The sequence below is a fragment of the Microcebus murinus genome, chromosome 1 (assembly GCF_040939455.1).
Source record: "Microcebus murinus isolate Inina chromosome 1, M.murinus_Inina_mat1.0, whole genome shotgun sequence".
NCBI classification, from domain to species: domain Eukaryota; kingdom Metazoa; phylum Chordata; class Mammalia; order Primates; family Cheirogaleidae; genus Microcebus; species Microcebus murinus.
In genome coordinates, this window is record NC_134104.1 from 83,250,722 (window position 1) to 83,274,842 (window position 24,121).

The following is a 24,121-nucleotide window of genomic DNA, read 5'->3' on the forward strand; positions in this document are numbered from 1 at the left end:
AGGGAGGGGAGGAAAAATGCAGAAACTTTTTTTTTGGCTAGGGGCAGAACACTTTCCTCTGCGAGAGAAGGACGGAGAGGTGGGCAGGTGCAGAGGCAATGTGGCAAAACAAGCATTTTGGGGGAGAGGAAGGGAGCTGCAGAGCTTGGGTAAGAAACCTCACTCCTCTGTAAAGAAAGAGGCAAGGTTGGGCCATGCACGATGGCTCACGCCTGTAATCATAGCACTCTGGGAGGCCGAGGCGCGTGGATCATTGGAGCTTAGGAGTTTGAGACCAGCCTGAGCAAGAACAAGACCCTGTCTCTACTATAAAAAGAAAGAAATTAGCTGGACAACTAAAAATATATAGAAAAATTTAGTGAGGCATGGTGGCACATGCCTGTAGTACCAGCTACTCAGGAGGCTGAGGCAGGAGGATCGCTTGAGCCCAGGAGTTGGAGGTTGCTGTGAGCTAGGCTGACACCATGGCACTCTAGCCCAGGCAACAGAGTGAGACTCTCTCTCAAAACAAAACAAAAAACAAAAAACAAAAAAAAAAAAAAAAAGAAAGAGGCAAGGTTGAAACTATAGTACATAAAATGTTTCAAATATTCATAGTATTTGATGAACAGAAACAATATTATATTTTTAGGTTAAAATAAATTGGTGCCAGTCCTTATACTTGGATAAAAATGCATCCAACTTGTCTGCTGTGTCACCTTCCTGCTTCTCTACTTTTTACTTCATTACCTCTGGCACAAATAGCATCAAGGTGCATTTATTCATTCAAGCCTTTTGTTTTGAGCCTACTGTGGGCAGGTACTAAAAGACCAGGGAGGTTGACACATTGGTGATGGTACAAGATTGTGGGGTTATGGGGAAGAAAAGCACAGCTTACCTCTTCTTGTCTATGAACTTAGAAATGCAGAGAAGGCTGGATGTTTCCAGAGCAGGAATTGTGTGGTTTTCTCCGCACAGTCGTGTTGAAACCTACTTATTCCCCCATATGAACTCATTGAGATGAAACTATGGATTCACTTAAGTAGACATGTTTCATTTGGCTCAAGAAAGATGCTGGCACATTGTATATGCTGTATCAAAAAGCCTGGAGAAGAATATGTTGAGTCAAGTTTTAAAAAAATCCTAAACTATAATTGTCTATGTTTTTAGCAAGGAGAACAGTAGTGTTCAATCCCTTCAGCCACAGTGCCCACTTCATACCAATCACTTTATGATTCTGAAATGAAGTTCATAGATAATATAACTTACCTACATACCTTTAAAAATAATATGATTTCATAACTATAGGATATAGGAGAAATTAAAATAATTTATCATGAATATCATGATAATATCCACGTGAATATTTGAGCATGGCTGTATCAGTAGTACAACTCAGACACTGACATCGAAATGAATAAACACTAGATATTTCAGAAGAAAACAGGCCAATTTTGGTGTGTTATTGTATTGGCAACTCAAACACTATGAATAGCTTTGCTGCTGGTGATGTGGCTTTTTTAAAATGGTGAAGAACTTTTGGTAAAGTACCACATTTATCTCAATTTACAAGGTAGATGCATTTTGGGAAATTCAGTGGATATTGAAAAAGTGCAAAAGATACTCAAACACAAGGTACTTTGTGTTTATATGTAAAATGGAATTGGGTTTTAGCTTAGATTATGATAAATAGCCTTTCAATGTACATGAATTTCCAGTGAGGCATGAAAAGCTCCGTGGCTTCAGCAAATTCTTTGTTGCAGGGGACTGACTTCCCTGCGAACTGCTGAAATGCCTGGCAGTGCCCCTCCAGTCGTGGTGACAACCAAGAAACACTCCCACAGATTTCTAAAACGTCCACCAGGGGGTGGCACCATCCCTTTTGAGAATCTCTGGAGCGAAATGTTTGAATAAAATTGAACTCTCTACTATGAGAGGCTAAGTGCTTGTTGAATAGAATGGCTAAGAATCTTGCTGATCCTCAGAGCCATCATTTTGAATTTTGATTCACAATGTAGGGAGGCAGTAGATATAAATGGGAGATCGAGACAGGGATAGCCTAATGTTTCAATCCGTCCAGCCTACCCCAATTTGTTGGAAGTCGCTGTATGTATCTAGCTTATTCAATCATGCAGGGACTATATATGGAACATCTGTACTGGGCACTGTAGTAGGAGCCAGTGATACAGTAATGAATGAAAAAGACACAGATTCAGGCCCTCATGAAGCTACAACTTCAAGCTCAGCAGCAACTGACAGAAGGGTCTACCATGGGGCCAGGAACACACTAACCATGAATTTGTCTTACCTGAAACAAGAGAGTTACCCGAATCACTTCGGACCCCCAGGAACTCTCCTGGGATTTTATTTTAAAAATTAAGTAGATGTATGTTCATTTTTCTGTTTTTCATTTTTTCCTCAGAAGGCGAAATAGCAGCAAAGCAAAACAAAACAAAACTTGTAGTTTGATTGAGAATTTAGGTTATTTGGAGTTTTGTTAACAGGGGTTATTCTATTAAGGATGTGTTAAAATTCATAACCAGGGGAATGCAACTGTAAGGAGAAAGGGCAGTGGATATCAGTTAAGTTCCTTATGTCTTGCCCTGAAATTGCTTCCCTCTCATGGGGGCAAATGAAAGTACAAGGCTCTGCTACAACCTGTAAGGACTGCGAAGTATGGCCTGGGGCAGTCGGGCGTGGGATTGGCGAGAAACAGGAACTGAGCATTCTCCTGGCGTGCAGCCTGCAGATGTGAAGGGAGTCGTCGAGAGGGGTGTACAGACTCTTGTGATTGGCCGAGGGATGAGTGAGGCCTTGAAGGTGCCTCCATCAACTGTGGACACCTCCAGAAACATGGCACTGATATGCCGGTCCTCCAGACAGAGGTGGCAGTGAAGGAGTATAATGCCTCGGCTGCCCAGGAGGTCAGGGTGGGAGGTGTCTTCCATTCTCCCTGCTGATGGAGCCTTAGGAGGAGAATAAATCACTCTGAAAAAAAAAAAATGCATAACCAGATATCATTTGCCAAGAAATAGGGACTTCAGCAAGTCTGGAACAAGAATTTATGTAAAAGTAATCAAGACATTAATTACTATTGTAATGTCTTATTTTGATAGACTTTTCAAAAGTTATGAACATCCTGTCTGTATGACAACTCAGCCAGCAACATACCTGGGCAAAGGGGTAGGTTCCCTTAAGCCTTGCGAATAAGATACTTAAAACAGTAAGTCCAAGCCATTGAGTGAGAAGGCAGAATATTATTGTCAGTAAAAGCATGGGCTTTTTTCCCCTCAGAATTTTAAGGAGTAACAAATGTTTTGGTTGCGTTAATTACTTTTGTATAGATCACCCAGATAGTATGTATTATACCCGTTAGCTGTGAATTTACCCATCCCTTTCTTCCCCCCACCACCTGCTTGATTTCCATTGAATTTTACTACCATATATACACATGAGTGTTGATCATTTAGTTTTAATTTAATAGTGAGTACACATGGTGTTTATTTTTCCATTCTTGTGATACTTCACTTAGGAGGATGATCTCTATTTCCATCCAGGTTGTTACAAAAGGTATTAGTTCACCATGTTTTTATTGCTGAGTAATACTCCATGGTATACATATACCACATTTTATTAATCCACTCATGTATTGTTGGGCACTTGGATTGCTTTAACATCTTTGCAATTGCGAATTGTGCTGCTGTAAACATTTGAGTGCAGGTGTCTTTTTTTCCTTTGGTTAGGTGCCCAGTAATGGGATTGCTGGATCAAATGGTAGTTCTACTTTTAGTCCTTTGAGGTATTTTCATGCTACTTTCCACAGAGGTTGCACTAATTTGCAGTTCCACCAACAGTATATAAGTACTCCTTTCTCCCCACATCCATGCCAGCATTTGTTGTTTTAGGACTTTTTGATAAAAGCCATTCTCACTGGAGTTAGGTGATATCTCATAGTGGTTTTAATTTGCATTTGCTTGATGATTAGAGATATTGAACATTTTTTCATACAGCATGGGCTTTTGAATCTGATCTGTTCTGGAGCCCTGGACCTGCCTTTTGTTGTTTTGTGATTTTGTGCAAGTTACTTAGCCTCTCTAGTCATCTGTGTGCTTATCTGCAGAATAAGTAAAATACCTATCTCCTTGGGTTACATGACTGAAGGACATAATGTTCCCATAGTACTATGTGCAATGCCTGACACACAGTTGCTCAGGGCACCCAAGTCATCATTACTTGTCTAGGAAAAGTGGGATTGGGCTGTTGTGGCTAGATTCTCTTCTCTTCTTTCTAGATAAGCATCGCCTCTTAGCAGCTGCCAGGGCAGTTCTTGCATTATGTAACTCCAGGAGAGAAAATATCTGCTCCTTGCAAACAAACTTAGGGTTTCACACACTGTATTGGATATTAAAGGCACATTAAATCATCTGCTCCAGCTCCCATATTGCACAGAGAAATAAGCTGACTTCCAAGGAGGCAGCATGACTTGCAATTAGAAGTGGTGCTGTTTTCCAAGGCCAGGCCTCCAAGGCCTGTTTAATGCATAATGTGACCCAGTGTTTCCCAGAGGATGAATGATCCCATATTAGGATCATACAAAGGGATTTTAAAAATGCATGTGCATTTTAAATCCTATACCCAAACTATTTTATCAGAATCTCTAGAGATGGGACCTGGGAATCTGTATGTAATAGAGAGTCACACTTGAATTCCAGTACCACTTATGTAGTAAACAATTACATTGACTTACAGTATTATAAAATGTGTCTGTGTCACCTGGTAAGGATTTCAAACAAGATCATAAATGGAGGGCTGTTGAACTATCTAATAATTTCAACTATTTTTTCTATTAGTTTCTGCCTCAATTATCCATTGAGTTGCATGTATGCTAGGATAGGCCCAGTCCTAGGGCTCTTGTGAGTTTGTATAAGTCAGTGTAGTTCTTTGCTTTTCAAAAAGCCCAAAAAGTGAATTAATATATGTGTAGGCTTAGAACTGTGGCTCAATAAATGTTACCCATTAGTACTATTACTCAGAGCAGAAAAACCATCCGCATAGAAGTGGTGCTGTTCTCTCTGATATGAGGCTAGTTCATGGGGTCAGGTGTCCATTTGGTTAGCAAAGATGGCTGGAGATAATGATTAGGAGAAAGAAAAAGGAAGATTCCATCTAACACTCCAAAATTGTGTGACAGATCATACTTCTTTGTTTTTTGTTTGTTTGTTTTTTTCCCTGCAAAGAGAATGTAAGATTAGATATGACTTAACTTTTGACAGTATAAATTGTTGCTTGCATCAGCAAAAATTCCCCATATTGGGAAGATTGTTCAGTTAGGGATTTATTTATTCTCCTACACACAAATAGATACAGTCACACAAAGAACATAGGCTGTTGTATACTTTTTAGGTTGTTGTTGATTTGTGCATCTCTAAATTTGAAAACACAAAGATAGTTTTCATAAATGGAGAATTTCAGCTATAAACAGATTCTTAGTTGTAATACGTAGTGTGTAATTGAGAGAATGTGAAAAAGAATGAGAAAGTAGTTTCTGTAGCATAGTGAAAGGGAGAGAGAGTTTTTTCCCCCTTGAGTAAAGCATCTATTTTTTTTAATTTTATTTTATTTTATCAAATTATGGGGGTACAAATATTGTTAGGGTTACATATATTGCCGCTGTCATTCCTCCCCCTGCCCCCTGCCTTACCAAAACATCAAGCGTGTCCTACCCCTAGGTAGGACATGCACATCGCACCTATTTTGTAAGTATAAATTCTTTCCCTCCTCTCCCCTCCCATCTGCCCACCACCCGATAAAAGTTTTTTTTTTTTTTACCTTTGGGTTGCATTGTATATCTTTGCCTTTCCCTAGGGAGGGTTAGAGGTATTCCCTCCCCCCCCACACACCCCCATGCTCGTGAAGCATCTATTAAATGCAAAATAAATAACTGTGGACTCTGGAACCAAGAATCCACAATGACAGCATTTTGCAATAATGGCCCCTTTCATATATAGATTTCATAACAGTTTATGGACACTAAGTTTTATCATGCTCATACAACACACACTGGGTTTTTATTAACTCCTTTTTTACTGAGGAAAAGCAGGGCAGGGAATTTGTAAAGAGTTACTTGAAGTTACAAAGCTAGGATTTGAACCCAGTATCCAAAGCCTTTGGGTCAGATTGTGAGGGGGCCCACATGACAGGCTTGACAGTTCATTCACAGTTTTGGTTTTGTGGAGCAGGCAGTGATCTCCAACAACTCAAAGGAAGAGGTAAGCTAGGAGCTCAGGGAGAGTCTAGGGGACCAGAGATCCTGACGTACAGGACCCGGCCAGATGGAATACAGAATCACCACATTCCATCTGGCTCAGCCTTGCCATGTTCATGCATGGACACACTGAGATTGCAGTTCACATCATCCACTCTAGGTTCTTCTTGAGAGGTAAGCTGTGAGCCCCGAATGGAGCATGCGTGTGTAGGGGGCTTGGCAATCAGGGCAAGAGGGGAGTGGGTGTGGTATTTGGGGACAGAGAGGCCAGTTACCAGGTGAAGGGACATCAGGAAAATACCAAAGAGCAGAAAATTATGTTACTCTTATCAAACAGAAAGAAAGAACAAAGTGTAGGCTAGCTCTGAGATTGTCTCAGATGGCCAACTGAGACAGTTACACCTAAGATACAGCCAGGCCCAGACTTGTCCAGGACCCAAAACAAATCTGTGAGAGTCTATCAGAACTCTTGAATCAGGACTAAAAGTAACTTAAAATAACCCGCTTTCTCTATTCATATCTTTTAAAGATTGTAGATGATTATTTTTTAAATTAATGATTTATTTTTTCAAGAGACAGGGTCTCACTCTGTTGCCCAGGTTGGAGTGCTGTGGCATCCTCATAGCTCAGTGCAACCTCAAACTCCTGAGCTCAAGCAATCCTCCTGCCTAATTAAAAATTTTTTTTGTAGAGATGGTATCTCACTATATTGCCCAGCCTGGTCTTGAACATAGATCCTTTTTCTTCACCCTCCCAAAGTGCTGGGATTATAGGTGTCAGCTATTGTGCGCAGCCTCTTTTAAATGGATCAGGCAGGTGTGGTGGCTCATGCCTATAATCCTAGCAATCTGGGAGGTCAAGGCAGGAGGATTGCTTGAGGTCAGGAGTTTGAGACCAGCTTCAGCAACAGTGAGGCCCCGTCTCTTCTAAAAATAGAAAGAAATTACCTGAGCAACTAAAAATAGAAACCATTAGCCAGGCGTGATGGTATGCACCTATAGTCTCAGCTACTCATGGAGGCTGAGGCAAGAGAATCACTTGAGACCAGGAGTTGGCGGTTGCTGTGAGTTAGGCTGATAGCACGGTACTCTAGCCTGTGTAACAGAGCAAGACTCAGTCTCATAAATGAATGAATGAATGAATGGAACTAGAATCATAGTGAGAATGACCAGAAAGCTCCAGTAAAGGCAGATGCAAGTTTGGGATGCCAAAAAAGGGTCTTTATAGGCTCAAAATGACCATATTTCTGAGGTTGAATTAATTACATAAAAGTAGCAGCAAATCATCCACTTCTTTAAAGAGTTACATACCAAGTTTCAGGGGGAATTTATTAGCACATCTAAATCTGAAGAGGAAAAGTTATCATATATTTACAAGGCTAAGTTGGAAGTAGGAGGCAGAAGGAAAAAAATCCTAGTTGCTATCAGTTTTTATTCCAAATTGCATCAGTTCACTAAAAACAAATATTTTACAGAGAATGTAGTCCTTAACTCTAATAGAAAAATAATACAAATCAGAAGTATATAAATATCTATCTTATATTAAACAATATGAACATGGCTGCCAATAACAGTTTATGTAGCCATATATTCATGGATATTAATAGATGAGATTATGCTTATATTGTTGCTCACACCAACATTTGGAAAATGTTAAGATAATTTTGCCTTGACTAAAAAACATACAGCAGAAGTGATCTATTTGGCATTCTATTACCCACATCTATAGGTGCCCGTAGCAATATGTGGTACTGTAATATAATGATGTTCATAATTTGGGAGTATCCAAAGATCCTCAAATGTCTTTTCAGGTAATCAAAGAAAGATAAAATAATATTTGATATAATTTAAAAAATTTTTGAGATAGTTTTAACGGTGAGTTATTTTGTGGCTCTTTGAGTCTTGAAAAACTGGGAAGGCACATATGGTATTAAAGCTAATTCTCTTAATTGGAACATGCAATTAACCAGAAAAACCCATTCTCTAAGCTGCACTCTAACAGACAATTTGTGGAAAAGGAAACGTGGCCAGGGCAAAACATTTCCTCTTCTTATAAAGCTTGAACTGAGTATGTCCCTCACCAATTACAGAGGGTCCCTTGGGCCTCAGAACTTTCCACAAGCCTTCAGGTCTCTATGGCGATGCACTCGGCTGCTGAAGCGGAAACACAGGCGATAAGGTGGAAGCGGGCACCGTGCAACGCCAGGGGAGAAGCTTGGGCTGCAGAAGGCCACGCAGGTCCTTCTTGAGCATCTAGGACTGACTGCTCCGCCTGGCCGGGCGTCCGCGGGGCCACCCGGGTCTGCCTGCCGGTTCCCGCCTCTCCAGGAAGGCGCGCGGGCCGCAGCTCCCAGGCGCCTGCTTCTGCTGGCCGCCGCTGCGCTGGGGGCCGGGGTCCCCTGGGACTCCACTTCCTGGATGCTTAAGCTTCGGCCTCCTCGCGCCCTAAGAGGGCACGACGCAGCTAACAGGGATCCGTTTTGCTCAGCCCCCTAGTCTCATGCAGCCCTTCAGCATTCCCGTTCAAATCACGCTGCAGGGCAGCCGGAGGCGCCAGGGGAGGTAAGTCACCCCGGGGTATCTCAGCCTGGGACCAGCATCTCACCCGGCAAGCGGTCAGGAGGGGGCCATGTCCAGTTTGGGGGTTGAGTGTGGTGTTTGCCCTCCAAGGGTGCCCACTTACCATGCCTCCTAGGATACCCGAAAGCTTCCCCAGTGCTGGCATCACAGGGCTACATCCTTCCTCGTTGGCTCCTTCCTCTAGGTTGCAACTTCTTGGAGGCCAGATAGACGTGGGCAGTAAGAGTCCCTCAGCATAGTGTATACGCTCTATGTACTCTTTCAACTATGCCGTCTGTATACTTTGTAGCTATCGTTATTAACCAACGACCTCTGCTCCTTAAAGGGGGAAGTGAGACAGACTGGCTTCAGGACGGCTCTTCTCCCTGGGGACATGCAAAGCCGAGGAGCTGAGGGCCTTCAGCGAAGCCGCACTCCTGCCTGCCCCGAGGCTGCCGCCCTGGGGCAGTCAGAAGTGGGCACCCAAATGGAAAGAAGAGCAATGCCTGGGGTGTTTGAGAAATAAGATATTGAAGGCCTGCCTGCTTATTTTTGGGAGAGGGGCATTTCACAGCCAAGTTCAAATCACTATCTGGAAACTTGCATGTTTGTTAGTGGCTCAGGTAGAGTTGGGAGTTGAGAGTGTGGAACATTAAAGATGGTAATGGTTTCACGATACCAACTGCTACTATCACTCAACTACACTCATGGATATTTGAGAGGAGAATGGAGGAAGAGAGTGAGACACAGGGGTTTGGATGGCGTGGGGGTTTAGAGAGGAAGCAACAGACAGACTACAGAGGAAAGAAAGAGACTCATCTGTCCTAGACATGAACTAATTCTTTTGCGAACAATTAAAGTGAATCATCATTGTATGGCAAAAGATCAAATGACAAACATGCAAGCAAACAAGTTTTAATGCCCTGTTCATAACATAATTAACTAGATATAAAGGCAGCCGTATTCTCAAAGCAACGTAGTATCCCATTTTCATTTCTGAAACGCACAATTGGATTATTGCTCTTTCCTCTTGCTGAACTTGATGAACCATGTTGACTTTACTCACCCTTATTTTTCTGTTTCAAAAGAAGTTGTTAAATAATTTTGTAATTAAAAAATGGAAGGATAAAAATCATCACCAAAGTCTCCTCTGCAACAAAAGCAAATTACAAGGAAATATTAATTTAACATATCCAATGCTTAGAAGTTCCGTGCACATGTGAAATGAGTGTCAGATGGTATTTATGGAGCTTTGATGAGCCGCAGCACCTTTCTAAGGGAACACTTCTTGTACAAGTTTAGGTGTTGGAGGGAGAGGCTGCTGGCTTCTGTGGGGCTCACACCCAGATGACTGTGTCCAGGCTCTTTGTAATGGAGTTTGCCACAGGCTAAGCCAGAAAGAACCTGTAGCAATGTATAGTACTCGTGTCTGGTGGGAAAGTCAGTCCTGTCTGCAGTGAAGACAACAGAAGAGGGGTCGATACTGCCTTGACTATGAATAAAACACCTCAAGGTAATACATTGGTTAGAAGTGGAGATGAATTACTGGCAAAAAAGAATAAAATGTTTTACATCCATCTCACTGATGAGAGAGCAAACGAGATGATTCTTCAGTGCTTTGAGGTCCCTGGTGTCTAAGGGTGCTTGTAAATACCACAAAGTTAATTACGGGGCTGTTTATAGTCTGGGAAAACTAGAAACAACTCAGTAATATTTAGCGGTAAGGAAATGGTTAAGGAAATATGGCATATCCAATTGATGGAATATTATTATGTAGCCAATACAAGGGTACAAAGAACTGTTAATGACATGGGAAAGTGCTTATTATGATAGATAGAAAAGACAAGATGAGAAAAAAAAAACCCAAACTATATCTAGAGTGATCTTATTCTATTTAAAACACTATAAAGAGGAAGGGGAATAACCCAGCAAGTGAACAGAAAGTACATTACTTTCATGACTCCTTTGACATTTGTTGAGGCATTCTTTATGGATAAGTTTGTGATCAAGGCTCATAAATATTCCATATATGCTTGAGAAGAATATATATTCTATAAGGGTCAGTATTTTATATTTATGATTTAGATTAAACTTGTTAATCGCTTTGCTCAAATATATTTCCTTATTGATTTGTCTGGGTTGAACTATCAATTACTGAGGGAGTATATAAAAATATCTCATAATTTGATAGTGGATTTTATCTATTTTTCCTTATAGTTTTGTCAAAGAGGCAATGCTGTTAGGTACACACAAATGAGCATTGTTATATCTTCCAGGTAAATTGAACCTTAATCAGTGTTATTACTTTCTTGTCATAAAGTTTTTTATTTTAAGATTCATATCAGCTTGCTTTTTGTTGCATTTTGTCTATAAATTTCAACTCTTCTGCATCTGTGTATTTTACATCTATCTTTTATGAAAACAAATACAGATGCTCCTCAACTTATGATCGGATTATGTCCTGATAAACCCCTCATAAGTTGAAAATATTGTAAGTCAAAAACTTGTATTGGTTGTTTACCCTTGTGATCATGTGGCTGACTGGGAGCTGTGGTTCGCTGCCTCTTCCCAGCATCTCGAGAGAGTATGGTACTGTATATTGCTAGCCCAGGAAATAATCAAAATTCAAAATTCCAATTACTGTTTCTACTGAATGTGTATTGCTTTTGCACCACGGTAAAGTTGAACAATTGTAAGTCAGGGACCATCTGTATATCTTTAAATCTAGTTTGACCGTCTTTATCTATTGACTGGATCACTTAATCCATTTAGCTTTATCGTAATTACTGAGATACCAATAGAGTAACATGCTTTCATGTTATTTTGAGCTTTCTATTTGTCCTTTCTTTTTCATGAGTTTTTTCCTTTTCTTTTGGATTATTTTTCCCTTCCATTCTTTCTCCCTCTGCTAGTTTGGAAGTTATATCACCTATTTCTGCTCTTTTAGGGGCTATTCTAGAAATTTAGCATGCAGACTTGATCTGTATTATACTCTGGCTATTTGGGGGATCCAGCTCTCTGTTTCCTAATTATCTTGTCACATATATCTAATTGACTGTTAAGTCTGTTTATTAAGTTTTTACTTTTAATTATTTTATTTTTCGTTTCTAGAAATTCTATTTGCTTCTTTTTAACATTAGCTTGGTCATATTTTAGAGTCTCTTGCTTTTTCTGACATTTTCAATCCTTCATTTCTGTAAACATATTACAGATACATAATACACATTTTATATTCTGTTCAAATACCTGAAATTTTTGTGGATCTGACTTTGTTGTCTATTTTTTTTTTTTTTGCAAAGGCCTAGATTTCCTTGTGTGTTTTATGAATGAGAGCACATACTCCTTAGAAATTTATAGGATTCTTTCAAGGCCTAAGTTGGAGGTGGGCTTCTACAGAGCAGATATGTATTCGCTTCTGCCAAGTGGCAGAGGGCACTACCCACTGAAACAACATTAAACTAAAATTCTTAGCTAGAGACTTTTGGATTACCCCAGGTAGTGTGAATTCAAGCTAAAACCTCTCTTGAGGATAACCTGAAGCTTATAAAATTTCAGGGGAGATTGTAATTTTCCTCCTCTAGTCAGTGTCAGGTTTTGAGAAAGGAATTTTTCTTGCAGTCACATATGGAGTTGTTTGTGTGAGGAGTGGGGGGAAGGCTTATTGCTAGTTCAACCTGACACTGAGTCTTAGGTCCTTGGGGTCCCAGCCCTTGTTGAATGGTGTATTAAATTCCATACCTTGGATAAGCCTTGGGTGTTATCTCCTGTCCCCGTGACCCTACAAACTGTGACACTAAGGCTCAGGCTCACCGAGTTCTGCATATGCCCTCAGGGGAAAACTGCTTCTGTCCACTTTCCTCCCTCAGTTCCCACTTTCACATAGTTTTTGGTCCTTTGAATATTTCCAACTCTTTTTTTTAAGCTTTGTCTATAATTTTTAGTTGTCTGCAGTTAGAGTGGGTGTCTAGTCTACCATACTGCTGAAACAGAAGCCTATTACTTTTATAATAATAAAAACATATCTGTTTTAATTTTTAATTATTATTTTATATTATCCCTTCCCACAAATATGAGATAATTTACAAGGGATCTATGAGATTGTCAACTTTTCATAAAGCCTTGGTACAAAGTGGACAGAAATAGAAATAAAAAAATCTAGTCTAGGACACCACCAGGCCTCTCTTATTCCTAAATTAGATCAGAATCAGGTTATGCCGGTTTTGTATAACATACCATTATAATTGGATACGTTAAATGAATATATTAGAAATGCCATAGAGACCTCATTATAACCCTTTTCACCCATGGATTCCAAGGATATCTTACAATAAGCCTCCAAGATACCTTATGCTACAGAGCCAGTTTCAGAGCACAAGGGAAAATGCAGGGCATTGAGTATCGGAAACTAGAAAAAATATCCAAACCTTACTTTAGGGCTAAAACTCTCTCCTTAATCTGCCTTATTTGTTGATAAATGATAAAATGTACTGGCTCAAAATTTATTAAAATTATTTTTTGTGCTCATTCTCTGCGGGTGGGATGATAGAGGATGAGCAAAATATCAAAGGGGACTACAAATACCCAACCAGATCGTCAGTTCCCAGAGTAGTGTTGACCAGAGTCCTGCGTCTTCTGAGGCCAGTGCTTCCCGGTGCAGCCTCCTGGGACTTTCTGGATTGTCTGACATTCCTCCCCTCTCTTCATCCAAAGATGTTGCCGAGGGGAAAGGGAGGAGAGGAAACAGGAAGACTGTGGCACAAGGTATGAAATATGCTTTTGGGAACTAGTAATTCCCTAGATAGGGCTTTTGCTTGGCTTCAAAATTTAGGAAGCTTTTAGGCAGCTGATGGAGCCTGAGTTTCTACCATTAGAGCTGCATTTGTTTAGTAAGATTTCATTAATTTTTAAAAAATGGAAATACCTCTGGAACTCAAATGGCTACTGAGCAGACATTGACCATAGGTAGTGGTGGGGACTCTGGCCAACTGGAGAACACGCCCTGTCCACAGGGGCAGCCACTGCTTGGCCAGCTGTTCATATGCAGGAATCTGGATCTTGTGAATTTTTCAGAAATCAGAAATCACCATTTTTATGAGAAATGTCATGATTTTTATAGTGTTAGTAACTTATCCCACATTAAAAACAAGAAGCAGCACAGAAAAGACCAAACAAAACACATCTGTGTGTTTTCCACAGGCCACCAGTTTGCAACCTTTGTGTCAGACTTTACCATTCACTAGGCACCCCATTCAGAAAGAATTTACCACATCATTTACTGGGGCAGGTTTTCAGGTAGAAGAGAGAGAGAGAGAGAGAGAGAGAGAGAGAGAGAGAGAGAGAGAGAGAGAGAGATATGCAGGGACACTCATACAGAGCTGTGAGTGGACAGAGAGGAGGGAAAGAAGGCTCACGTCTTTTCCTGAACTTTGATCTCTGGACCCTGAGGTGGGGCCACGGAGGTCGGGTCTGGAGAGGGACTCCATGGCCAGCCTTCTCCAGGGACTCCTGTGTCTCCACAGCAGGGTCTGACTCTTGAGGGGTCAAGTCTTTGGTCTACGGGGCCCTGGCAGCCACCTGGAGAGGCCTTTTGGTCACCTGTGGATCTGAATCGGATGCCTGGGGACGCTCAGCTGACCCCTTGAGGGCTGAGTCTGATGGCAGGGGAGGAAGGTCCGAGGCCTGGGGCCCTCCTTGCCGTGCCTGGTGAAGCAAGCCCTGGGGAGCCTCATGAACAATTTTATAGTGATCAAGTCATGATAAATGAAGGAAAAGAGGGGAGAGAGGCAGCAGTGAAAACTCCATTCATAATTCTGAGTGGACTGGGCCATGGGCTGGAAAGCCTGGTGGTGGATACGCTGCTTTTCCAACAGGTGACTGTGAAAGAACCAGTCAAACCCTACTATTTCAAGATGCTATTAATTCCAAATGTGAACTTTCTGAGTCATTCTTTCGATATGGAATTTATAAGAGAATGTAAAAAATATTTTCAGGGGGAATGTGCAATATCCCTGAAAGACAAATAAATTTATAACACTTATTTACATAAAACAAAAGAAAGCCACTTATAGATAAGTCTTTTCTAGTCATTGATTAAACAGATTTCCAAAGACTTCTACAAGGCAACATTCCTTAATCTTGCTTGTTATATATCTTTAAAAATGTTTGATAACATGTAGCACATCATTTTAGTTGTTTAGATGGATAGGACTTTTTACTGAATTCTAAACGTGGGACTTCATTGTGTCTCATTCAACCTGCTCACGGCGTTCCAGTGGGAGGCAAATGGGATTATCCCTCCACCCCCCATGACTTGGCTCCCCCTTTTTCCCCAAGCTTATCACAATGTCTCCTCTTCACTTTCCCCAAAGGACAGCCTTTCCTACCTCAGGGAAGAAGAGAGATACAGACTGCAACGATGGAGAGCTGGCAGATGTGCACAAGAAGCTGCCGTCCAGCGCTGGAGAGGACCGAGCCATGCTGCTAGGGTTCGCAATGATGGGCTTTTCAGTCCTAATGTTCTTCTTGCTTGGAACAACCATCCTAAAGCCTTTCATGCTCAGGTAAGAAACAGAAAGGAGATCCAGAGTTTCCAATTCAGATCAGATCCAGACCCAATAGTAAAGGAGGGGAGGCTGGCTTTGCTTTCTCCAGTCTCGGCCTACTTGATGCGGTCTAAGACAGGGAAGAAACAATACCCGGCGCTCTCTCAGTGCTGGGGGGAGCTGGGTGTGCAGGAGCAGGTGGCAAGAAAGTTGAAGATATTCCTTTGTCTCTCTCCACCCCCCATCTCATAATCCACATATAACAGAATCCACAGACTAGATACTCATTAGGTCATAAATTCTCCCTTTAAAATGGACATATTCCAGGGAAGGGTTAAAACTTGTGTGTGAGCACAATGAAAGTTTTTTGGGTCTGAGGTTTTTGAGTTTGACAATGTACACCTGGCACATAGTAGATGCTCAGTCAATATTAGTTCCTTTCTTTTCTTTTAGTTTCCTTATTAAACACATGTAATAATGCAATTGGCCCCCGAACAATATGGGTTTGAACTGTGCAGGGCCACATATACGTGCATTTTCTTCCACCTCTGTCACCCTTGAGACAGCAAAACCAACCCCCTCCCCTTCCTCCACCTATTCAACACGAAGACAGTGGGGATGAAGACCTTTACGATGATCCACTTCCACTTAATGAATAGTAAATGTATCCTCTCTTCCTTATAATTTTTGTTATTTTAGTGTATTATGGGGGTACAAGTGTTAAGTTTACTTATATTGCCCATGCCCCCTCCCCCCTAGAGTTAGAGCTTCAAGCATGTCCGTCCCCCAAACATTGCACATCTTACTCATTGTGGTCGTATACACTCATCCCCTCCTCCCCGCTCCCACCCTCCTGACACCCGATAAATATTACTCCTATATGTCCACTTAGGTGTTGATGTGTTAATACCAATTTGCTGGTGAGTACATGTGCCTTATAATTTTCTTAATAACATTTTCTTTTCTCTAGCTTTATTGCAACTGTTTATGTTATTAGCAAGGCTTCCTACTTTAATTTTCACTTTATAAATGAGAAAGCTGATGCTCAGAAAGGCCAAGTAACTTTCCCAAGGTCACATAGGCAGTAAGTAATATGCTTGTCATTCTGACACAAGATTCCTTGCCTCTTAATACCTAATGAAGTTTGCTGAAATGAAAGGATGGGGATTTTGGATTTTGATTATAGCAGGAAAGGAGCTGTTTAATTTTGGAGCATGTCTCACACAACATGGAGCATTTGAGGGAGGTCAGGACAGAGTAGGGGCAAAGAAAGAGATGCTTTCGCTTTGGACAGCTGAAGAGTGACCGGAGGCAGGGTGGGGGGGGGGTGAGGTTGGGAAGAAGATGGCCTAGGAGTTCTCTGAGGGAAAGGAGTCATAGAAAAGGACATAGGTGGCCTATGTTGGTTATTTATTAGAGTCATCTTCTGCCAGTCCTGGGTTACCCTTGTTAGGGCAAAAATGTAGAGGTCACCATCCACTACAGCACTACCATCCTGCTATTAGGATTCCAGAAGAATCTTCTCTTTAGTATTAGCACGAGGAGAAACTGTGCTGCTCCTGATCGACCAGCTTACTTTTATTCAGTGGACAACAGGAATCATGTATCTGGTTGTGTTTATTGCTTTGGCTGCTAGGAAGCTCAGAGTCACATTTGTATCTTGGTTCTCATAACTATAAGGGATCTTTTGGTCATCAGGTTACATGTTTGTATGCACTCCTGACTTCACTTTAGCTTTCACTCCTCTTTTTCCTGTTACTCTACTTTCCTTATCTATTTTTTTTTTTAAATATAGCTGCATTACATATGTCTATATCAGTTGAGTAAATATGTATGCATATGTGTGCTCCGACAGATATTATTTTTTAAAATGTGATATATTTGGAAGATTTTTCTTTTTTTTTTTTTTTCTTTTTTTTTTTTTTAAGCTGTTACTTCTGAAAGAGGAGATTTTTTTTTTTTTTTTTTGAGACAGAGTCTCACTTTTGTTGCCCAGGCTAGAGTGAGTGCCATGGCGTCAGCCTAGCTCACAGCAACCTCAAACTCCTGGCTCAAGCGATCCTCCTGCCTCAGCCTCCCAAGTAGCTGGGACTACAGGCATGTGCCACCATGCCCGGCTAATTTTTTCTATATATATTTTTAGTTGGTCAATTAATTTCTATTTTTAGTAGAGACGGGGTCTCGCTCAGGATGGTTTCGAACTCCCAACCTCGAGCAATCCGCCCGCCTCGGCCTCCCAGAGTGCTAGGATTACAGGCGTGAGCCACCGCGCCCGGCTCTTTTTTTTTTAATCAGGGTCTCTGGCTGGAGTGCAGTGGCATCATCATAGCTCACTGCAACCTCAAATTCCTAGGCTCAAGTGATCCTCCTGCCTCAGCCTCCTGAGTAGATGAGACTACAGGTACATGCCATCATGCCCAGCCAATTTTTCTACTTTTTGTAGAGACGGGGGTCTCACTATGTTGCTCAGGCTGGTCTCAAACTCCTAGCCTCAAGTGATCCTCCTGCCTTGGCCTCCCAAAGTGCTGGTACCGGTGTGAGCTACTGTACCCACTCTAGATTTGGGAGCTGTTTTGAAGATATCTTTTTTCTTTTTTTTCCTTTTCCTTTTCTTTTTAATGAATATTCCCAGAAGAGTTATATGAAGATACCCTTTTCCAAGCTGGCTCCAAACTTGCTCATATTTAAGTTTTACTTTTCCAAGCATTTCTGGAAATTGTTGAGTTAAAGTAATTAAGTGAATGCTTAAGAGTGGTACATTGTCATGTCTCTCTTGCCTTATAGTCTTGTGCCATCTCAGAGAGCAGTTTTACTCCATAAAAGGTGGCAGTTAAGAAGCCCTGCTTTTCAAACATTCTGACTTTAGAGCTTGCTAATCTAACTTCCTGTGTTTAAGGCAACAGTAAATAAACATAAAGAGCCACCTAGATGTGAGTGTGAGGGTGTATGAGGAGCTGGTTGCATACATTCAATCAAAGCATTTCTTCTTGCCTTCATTTACTTTATCTTGGACTTTTTCTCTAATTATTGCATACATACACATATATCCTTTCTCCTCAACCACCACAAGGTCTTCATGGCAGGAATTTTGTCTGCCACTTCTCATAGCACCTAGGACATTCTGTGTATGTAGCACATGTGCAAATTCTCAAGGAATGTTTTCCAAGTAAAATTTACTTCAGCACAACATTTATTGTGCATCTATTATGTGAGAGGTATTCTGCTTCATGCCTTGAGGAACATAAAGATGAATAGGCTGTAGCTCCTAATGTCAAGGAATTTACTGATAGCAAAAACATGGTAAGTATTCTAATGAGAGATTCCTTGTATGGTTTGCACTTGCCTCCTTGAAAGTAGAGGGGCACATGGAATTGTACCTTGTTACCAGATCTTCTGTAGGCTATGTTGACTAAGGTCCCTGTAGTTGGACTCCTTCCAAAGGCACATTTTCATCAGGACGAGGCAGTGGGTGCATCCTGAGATAATGAGGCAGGCAGGAGAGATGATATTTCTGAATGAGTGTGAACCTTAGTGGTTACAATACGTTGCTTAGAGTATGGTTCTCCAAATACCTGCATCTTAAATGCTGTTAAATATGCAGTTCCTGGGCCTCAACTCAGACCTATTGAAACAGAGTAGTTTCCGGGAGTGAAACCCTAAAATCCACATTTCAAAAAATTCTTCATTCTAACAGACTCATTCAGGTGATTCTGAAGTTTGAAAACCATTGATCTAAGCCTTGGTGTAGTGAGAAATATGCCAGTAGGATCAGAAGTGAGATGAAACTTGGCAACGTGCTGCCATTTACCCCGCCTCTTGTCCTCCCTGCTCCCTGATCATTATGCGCCCTCTGCAATGGCCCTACGTTGCACTGAAATACACGGATGCCTCTGGCTACCACATTGGAAATGTAGAAATGAATTTTCTAGTAGGTGAAGAACATTTCTCTTTCCATTTTGAAGCACTTGGAGAGAAGAATCGAACTGCACGACCATCCACACACACATCATGGAGGACTGGCTGGACTGCGCTTTCCCCTGTGGTGTGGATTGCCGTGGTCAGGGGACGTTCCCGTGTCTTCAGGTGTTTGTGAACCTCGCCCATTCAGGGCAGAGAGCTCTCCTACATTACAATGAAGAGGCTGTCCAGATAAACCCCAAGGTAATGGGAAGTTCATGTAACTAAAGAGTTCTTACTGCAACAACCCTTCCATGTGAGACTGTCCCTAGCAGGGTACAAAACCCAGGGCTGTCTCTAGGGATAAATCTATTTGCTTCTAGTGAACAATCTTATAGCGATCAAGTCAGAATAAATGAAGCTCAAAGCATTCTTGGAGAGAAATGGCATATATAGAAAGCAGAGGGATTATTCCAGCTTCACAACTTGGTGTCTGGATTTACAGGCTGAGCCAATGCGCAGTCATTTGCGGGCAGCCTTGCTTTCAGAGACCCTACTCTCCATCATTGAAAAGTGTTAAAATGTACTCACAGTCTACTATAAATCAAGCAATTTTTTTATCAAAGAAATTTAAAGGTTATTATAATTTTTATTTTAATAAGTTATATAACTGGGTCCTATCATTTACAGTTTATATACACCTAACTATAAAAGTTGTTAGTTGACATGTTACACTTTGTGTCTTTAATTGAGCACTAATTTCAATTTGAAGATTTCTGTTTTCTATTTTGGATGCAATAATTTTTGAGGTTTCAAACATTTTGTGGGCCCTTAGCACAGTATCTCAAATGTCTAACGGATATGTTAATAAACCTCAAGCTTTTTCGAAAAAGCCTCCAGCTGATAGAGGTCCCTTCTCCACTGGTTCTGTCTCCCAGGAACCAAAGCCCCAGTGGGGCTCCCTATCTGTGGACCTAGAGAGAAAGCCTCAATGAACCCCCCCCCCCCCTTAGGGAAAGGTTTGGTGGCAGGAGATCAAGACAAAGACAACAGAGGCACTACTAGGTGTTGAAAGCTCGTAGTAGGTAGGGCTCAATACGTTTTTGTTGAATGGACAAATGGATTTGTTGGGTTACTGTCCAGAAAGAGAACAAGGACCTGGATGTGGGAAGGAGTCATACTCCTTATGAAGTTGGTCACTGCCTTTCCTGCAATATGATATAGTCTAAGAATTCCTTCCCATATCCTTGCTTAGTGCTTGGAAATGGCCATTTCACTCTGGCCCTCCTGCTATGTAATATTTTACCATTTGCTACGATTGAAATTTCCCTCTGGAAGCTTCAGCCTGAAGCTATTTCAGAATCAGAACTGTTAAGTGCTTGGTATTGGTGACAGTGCCCTTTTTTCCTCCTCTATATTCCCAGTGCTTTTACACACCTAAGTGTCACCGAAATAGGAATGATTTGCTCAACAGTGCTCTGGACATAAAGGAATTCTTCGATCACAAAAATGGAACCCCCTTTTCATGCTTCTACAGTCCAGACAGCCAATCTGAAGATGTCATTCTTGTAAAAAAGTATGACCAAATGGTTATCTTCCACTGTTTATTTTGGCCTTCATTGACTCTGCTAGGTGGTGCCTTGATTGTTGGCATGGTAAGATTAACACAGCACCTGTCTTTACTGTGTGAAAAATATAGCACTGCAGTCAGAGATGAGGTAGGTGGCAAAGTACCCTATAGGAAACACCATCGATTCAAACTGTGAAGTGCCAGGAGGAGCAAAGGAAGGAGCAGAGAAATCATAAGATGGTGGCCAAATTAAAGTCCTGGCCTTCAAATACCTGGGGTTTCTGCAGTTGAAGACCTAACTATGCCTGCTTGTAAACTAATCATGTAAAGGGTAATTAAAATTAAGTATCGTGTGGGAAAAATATTTTAAAAACTCTTATTAATATATAATTAAAACCCTTGTTAATTATAATATATATTTTATTTATTCTATAAATACATACAAATCCACCAACTTTTATACTCCAAATCTCTTTCCGCATGAGCCAAAGAAGCACTTTTTGTTCCCACATGGCAAAATGAGATCAAGGTATTCTTTATCTAATTTTAGCTCTAGCTAGAATCTGTCAATACGGAAATAAACAATGAGAGTATCTAACCTATTGAACATTGAAGCATCAGCCTAATTCTGTGCAATATAGTTCATATTAAAACATTTCTCATAAAAAAAGTCATAGTGAAGAACAGTTCATTCACTGAAGGAAGGCAAGAGTCTGGTAGAAAATTTAAGAAAACATGGACTGATCACTGATCATGATAAAGGTGGAAAGCTGCTGCCTAGAAAATTCATTAAGTTTAGAGTTATTTGTATTTAACCTTGCCATGTACCATATAATTTTCCTAGTTAATTATACATATATAAGCTCATTTTACTCTTAGTGCACATTCTGGTAGGAATGGGAGAAATGGCCAGAAATGTGAAGGAAAAATGGACTGGATTTCAATATTCATATCAGATAATCCACACCACAGAAAAGTCCCACGTGAGTAGTCAACAATTGTCCATACTTTAATTAATGAATCAACCACGGTTATTAAGTAATAATGTCACAAGACTCTTTCAACAAGTGCTTTCCAGGTTAAATAAGCTGAATTTGAGTGAAAACAGTTTGTTCTGATTTTTCAATGTGTCTTCAAGTGTCTTTAAAATTTTACTAAAAAATCTAAAATTATGGACAATAGAGACTTTTGAAGCTACTTTCATATGTAGATGTAATCAAACCAAAAACTATGATTCTAAGTTAAATACCTTTTAGCAATTAATTTCAAGTTATAAGGTACCAAATAAGCTGCATAATTAGAACAGAACAATATTGACTTGACTAGTAATGAATAATCTTTCCCCTTTCTTGTGTGGAATGGAGGAGAAAACATGTGTCTCAGAGTAGGATTTATTAACTTTGTAGGCCATAATTACAACTTTGGTATGTATCCTTGGGCCAATCAGCTAAACTGAGCCTCTCATTCTCATCTATAAAATAGATATAACCTCTACTTTCATGGGGTTATTTTAAGGAATAAACAAGGTAGAGTTAAGTGAAACACCCTGCTTAGTTCGTAGCATCTAGTAGAGGTGCTCAAAAATGTTAGTGCATAGATCAAAAAAAAAAAAAATCTTGTGTTAAGTTGCAATATTCAGTCAGCATTGGTACTGTTTATTGGACAGCTGGTATCTATATACCTCTAGGCTAAGGGTAGGAGCTGCAAGAGCTGATTCCCCCTGCTTCTACCTCTGGTCTCTTGGCTAAATGTGATATTGCATTTAAGACCCAGAACTTGCTACTTAAAAGGTTGTGGTAAGTTATTTTGTATACCAAAGCCTTCTCTGTAATAAAATATATATGTATGCATGCATATTTTAAGTCATTCTTCAATTGAGATTCTACAGTTTTCTTAAATTAGGGGCACATCTCTATTTCATTTCTTAGTAAATTTGACTTCCACCTAACAAGATGCATTTGTTAGGATTTTTCTCCTAAAAAAATTCAAAACCACTTATTTGAAACCTAAAATGTGTGTTTCAATTAATATTTTTTTTTTTTTTTTGAGAGAGTCTCACTTTGTTGCCCAGGCTAGAGTAAGTGCCGTGGCGTCAGCCTAGCTCACAGCAACCTCCAACTCCTGGGCTCAAGCAATCCTCCTGCCTCAGCCTCCTGAGTAGCTGGGACTACAGGCATGTGCCACCATGCCCGGCTAATTTTTTTTTTTTTTTTGAGACAGAGTCTCGCTTTGTTGTCCAGGCTAGAGTGAGTGCCGTGGCTTCAGCCTCGCTCACAGCAACCTCAAACTCCTGGGCTCGAGCGATCCTTCTGCCTCAGCCTCCCAAGTAGCTGGGACTACAGGCATGCGCCACCATGCCCGGCTAATTTTTTTTATATACATATCAGTTGGCCAATTAATTTCTTTCTATTTATAGTAGAGACGGGGTCTCGCTCTTGCTCAGGCTGGTTTGGAACTCCTGACCTTGAGCAATCCGCCCGCCTCGGCCTCCCAGAGAGCTAGGATTACAGGCGTGAGCCACCGCGCCCGGCCTAATTTTTTTTTTTTCTATATATATTAGTTGGCCAATTAATTTCTTTCTATTTTTAGTAGAGACGGGGTCTCGCTCTTGCTCAGGCTGGTTTCGAACTCCTGACCTTGAGCAATCCGCCCGCCTCGGCCTCCCAGAGTGCTAGGATTACAGGCGTGAGCCACCGCGCCCGGCCAATTAATAGTTTTTCATTCAGATATCAGCTACTTGGTTCATTCCAGGAAAGAGAGACATTATCCTTGGAGAACAAAGTCAATTCAAAGTTGCTCAAACTATTTAGCAAATAAATAAAATTTAAGCAATGATTTGTTTAATTGCTCAGAAGTACTAAGTGATCAATGTCCATGTGTATTACTGGCCAAAGAAAAACCCACACTTACCTTTTGCCGTGTTTTTGCAGAGTTTCCAATAATGGAAAGCCAAACCAGTTTGCTTCTTCTAGCCTAACTTCACTTCTAGGTTCTGGTCTTTAAGTGACTTGAAAAAAAGTTCTGCTATGTATCCATATACATATATAACATACATATATGTATATATATATGTTTCTGCTTAAAATACAAGTAATTCTTTATGCTTAAAGGAAGTTAATATTTAAACATACATTTTTCTAATATTTCATCACTTTACCGAGGCAGAAGACCTTGCTTTTAAGGCATAATTGTTACAGATTTTCAATCAAGTATTCTTAGTCATTATTGAAAAGAATTCAAAGCCAGCTAAATTTTGATTATAGCAACACTGATTTGCTTTTCAAGAGAAATGGCAAAATAGAATTACTGG

General features: G+C 40.6%; 1 protein-coding gene and 1 pseudogene across 1 annotated transcript; both read left to right on the forward strand.

Moving 5' to 3' along the window:
* Positions 1-2,360: 2,360 nt before the first annotated feature.
* LOC109730751 (mth938 domain-containing protein pseudogene) lies at positions 2,361-2,962 on the forward strand (annotated as a pseudogene).
* Positions 2,963-7,379: 4,417 nt separating this feature from the next.
* KCNMB3 (potassium calcium-activated channel subfamily M regulatory beta subunit 3) lies at positions 7,380-21,256 on the forward strand. The gene is made up of 4 exons (XM_012737020.2): positions 7,380-8,805; positions 15,171-15,362; positions 19,307-19,505; positions 20,666-21,256. Exons 1-4 carry the CDS (start codon positions 8,744-8,746, stop codon positions 21,005-21,007), a joined length of 795 nt encoding a protein of 264 aa, XP_012592474.1. The 5' UTR covers positions 7,380-8,743; the 3' UTR covers positions 21,008-21,256.
* Positions 21,257-24,121: the final 2,865 nt, after the last annotated feature.

What these genes read in the sequence shown, in the direction of transcription:
- KCNMB3 (XM_012737020.2), top strand. Translation starts at nt 8,744, where the DNA reads ATGCAGCCCTTCAGCATTCCCGTTCAAATCACGCTGCAGGGCAGCCGG. An exon ending in CTAAAGCCTTTCATGCTCAG is followed by an intron (nt 15,363 to 19,306) that starts GTAAGAAACAGA and finishes TCCATTTTGAAG; the next exon opens with CACTTGGAGAGAAGAATCGA. An exon ending in CTGTCCAGATAAACCCCAAG is followed by an intron (nt 19,506 to 20,665) that starts GTAATGGGAAGT and finishes CTATATTCCCAG; the next exon opens with TGCTTTTACACACCTAAGTG.